Source organism: Nothoprocta perdicaria, unplaced genomic scaffold (assembly GCF_003342845.1).
Source record: "Nothoprocta perdicaria isolate Ctin4 unplaced genomic scaffold, notPer1 scaffold_232, whole genome shotgun sequence".
NCBI classification, from domain to species: Eukaryota; Metazoa; Chordata; class Aves; order Tinamiformes; family Tinamidae; genus Nothoprocta; species Nothoprocta perdicaria.
The window spans coordinates 270,860-274,031 of record NW_020455458.1 but is presented as its reverse complement, the minus strand read 5'-3'; the positions used below and the strand labels follow the sequence as shown (position 1 = coordinate 274,031).

The window sequence follows — 3,172 nt, the reverse complement described above, 5'->3', positions numbered from 1 at the left end:
GTTATTTCACACTGACATGCTGCAGGACAGGATAAATCCAAATTGCTTTGGAGAAACTGGCCCAAGCATGGYATATCTGCTTTATACTAATCCACTTAAAACTTCATTAGCAAATAGGTTTGTCGTGTTGTTTGCTCCTGGATCTGTACACACTCCTTATTAAACTACTAAAAAGTTTTTTTCTTCCCTCCCTCTCTTCTCTTAAACATGCTTTCCAAGCCAACTGGTTCAGCAGAAGAGGARTATCCTGGTAAAGCTGGAACAGCCTCAGTTCTTACAGGTGATACATTACTGGGTTTGTATCAGGTCCAGGCAAGCTGTCAAGAGGCAGGAGCTGCTGTGATGCGATTCCCAGACAGGTCTTGAGAGCTTTTTCTCTGAAAAACAGGGTGAGCTCAGTCCTACCCTCATTACTTTCAGCATAAGGCAGTGCAGAAAGGTGACAACACAGTTGGCAGAAGGGACATAAACTTAGCCCATACTTCTGCACCTCTGTTTTGAGGCAACAGAACTAGCATTCCTAAGCCTGGCACTCAAAGCCTAGCCCTAGATACCACCATGGGGTGGCAGAACCAACAAGCCGGCAGAAGCATGAAGACACCAACAAAAAGCAGAGTGCTGCATCACCAGGGCCAACTGCAGCCCCATGCCCAGCAAAGGCTCTCAGGAGGCTGCATCTTCCTCTGCCATCTCCTTTGCAARGGAATTAGCACAGCTCTAAGGCTGAATCCTTAGGAATTCCTGTAGAGCTAGATCCCTAGAAATACCCCACTCTCCCTCCTCCTGGAAAAGACTACTTCAAGAAGCATTTTTCCAAGCAGGAAGCTGAAATATGTAGAAAGGAAAAAGGGGGAAAGCTGGGGATTGATCAAACCCCAGCAGGTTTGATCTGTCTGGTCTCACACTTTCCACAGCTTTCAATTGCCCAACACCTGGATACATTCAAACACCTGGCAAATCCAGACAAAATCCAACAGCTTTCGTGGAGGGATTTGGAAGGAATTCCCAAAGGATTCCAGCACAGTTTAAAGCTGTCCATTTTGAGTTAGGACTTGCTAAGAAGAGTGATATGAGCTGAAACTCGAGACTACCGCTCACCTCTATCTAGTGCTTGCATCTTGCCTGGAAATGGGGCATGACCAAGTCAAAGGGGTCAGTTGCTGCTTGTGGTTATAAAGGGAGATAGTCCACACAGCCCCACGTTACTCCCTCAGACACATGTTTTCCATATTAAAGCAGAGGAAATGCCCAACTCTATCAAAAACACATGCAGAGCATTAATCATCAAGCACCGCCTGACTTGTGTTCAAGGCTGAGACAGGCTCCTTGCTTTTAAGTCCAGGTGGAGGTGGTACCCAGCAGTGTGCAAGTGCTTGCTCCAGCCTGTCAGCCAGGAGACAGAAGCACTCACGTCAGATTTGTCTTGTGGAGAGCCACTATTTCTGTAACACGAGAAGCTGGCAGGCACCCTCCTGTAAATCAACTGACTGGAGTCATTCGCAGTTTGCACCGTGGCCTGGAAAYGGGCCCCTCTGGTTCCAGGGCAGGAGGCTCACGCAGGCGGGTTAAACTCGGAGCTGGGATGTTAAGACTCTGTGCTGAATCCATCTCACTTTACCTGGGCTATGCCAGCCAGCCCGAGCAGGGGGAGCCCAGAGCGCCAGGAGCAGAGCAGAGCGGTCTCCCTCAGCATGTTCACGAGTTCTGCAAACACAACATCTTTTTAACAACTCTGATCTCCTTAACTGCACTCAAGGAAGCAGCAACTACATCTCCAAGGGCCAGGGAGAGGGGCCAGACAATTTCACATGAGAAAGTATTAGAAAGAAAGAGGGTCTAAGCAGCAGCTCCAGTCTGGAGAGCAAAACAAGGCAACCCTGGAGCAGATGTAAAGCAGCAGAGTCCACAGCTGTCCAGGAGCAAGCCAGGAGCTGGGATCCCTCCTATGCACATATGCCAGTACTCCAAGTTATCTCCAAAAAACCTTCCAAAATGGAAGGGATGCTTTTATTTTTTAAGAGCATTCAAAAAAAAAAACCTCGATCTTTGGTGTCACATAAGGAAGGAGAACAAGGGGAAGAAGAGATAGATCTCGTGTAAAACACGAAACGCTGTCAAGGGAGTGCTATGGTACAAAGGCACAATCCAATATGAACATATAACCTATGTACAGCCGTGCCAGCAGCACGGGGTGCAGTGCTCAGTCCAGTCCAGTGCCCACCACCCTCACCACGGTCTCCAGACCGAGTCGGCTGTGCCRGGTGGCGGGCCAGGCGGCGAGGCGGCCGTGGCTGGGCCGCCGTACAGGGGCAGCACGGCCCCGCCAGGCCCAAAGGCGCTGCTCGGGATGAGGAAGGCGAACTGCCCGTCAGAGGCTGGCAGCAGCTGGAAGCCGCCGTACACCTTGGCCGCGTCGGCGCCCGGCTTGCAGGGCATGCCCGGGAGCGGCGCCGCGCCGCCCGGCGGCACCAGTGGGGGCCCGAAGGCTGCGGCCGGCGGCAGCGGTGGCGGCGGTGGGGGCGCCGGGTAGTTCATGGCGTTGATCTGGGTCATGCAGCTGGCCAGGTGGCCCAGGAGCCGAGTGCGCACCTCCGTGTTGACACCCTCGCAGGTCGAGAGGAACCGTGTCACCTCGTTCATGCACTCGCTGAAGCCGGCGCGGTACTTGCCCAGCACCGTGGGGTCGGTGCTCAGCGCAGCTGCAGGGYGAGAGAGGCACAGAGCCGTCAGGACAGCAGGCTCCGCAGGGCGGCCGGTGCAGCCCACCAGCGCTGCTCCGCGCTGGGCATCCAGACAGGGAGCGCAGCCCCTCCTAGGTGCCAGGATCCAGATGGAGAAGATGCCCAGCAGGTAGCACATCCCACGGCCCAAGCACCAGAGACGCAAGCAGGGAACGCTGGTGCCTGGTGCATCCTCCTGTGCTCCGCAGCACTGGGCATGCAGGCCGGGAGCACAGAGCCCTGGYGTCCTCTTGGGGCCCCCCCAGCACCGGGAATGCCTGGCAGCACCAGGGATGCAGAGGAGCAGCAGAGCMCACCGCGGGGCACGCACTCACCGGTCATCTGCGCGCGCTGCAGGCTCCGCAGGTGCTTCACGGTCATCTCCAGGATGTCGGCCTTCTCCAGCTTGGAGTGGCGCGAGCTCTGCGGGCAGAGCGCGGGCTCACACCGGC

The 3,172-nt window shown here is 55.0% G+C and overlaps 1 protein-coding gene across 1 annotated transcript; it reads right to left on the bottom strand.

Annotated features, from left to right (window-relative positions):
* Window positions 1–2,010: 2,010 nt before the first annotated feature.
* Window positions 2,011–3,140, bottom strand: HES1 (hes family bHLH transcription factor 1). The gene is made up of 2 exons (XM_026039541.1): window positions 3,056–3,140; window positions 2,011–2,699 (listed from the first exon to the last, which is right to left on the bottom strand). Exons 1-2 carry the CDS (start codon window positions 3,099–3,101, stop codon window positions 2,227–2,229), a joined length of 519 nt encoding a protein of 172 aa, XP_025895326.1. The 5' UTR covers window positions 3,102–3,140; the 3' UTR covers window positions 2,011–2,226.
* Between the last annotated feature and the right edge of the window lie 32 nt (window positions 3,141–3,172).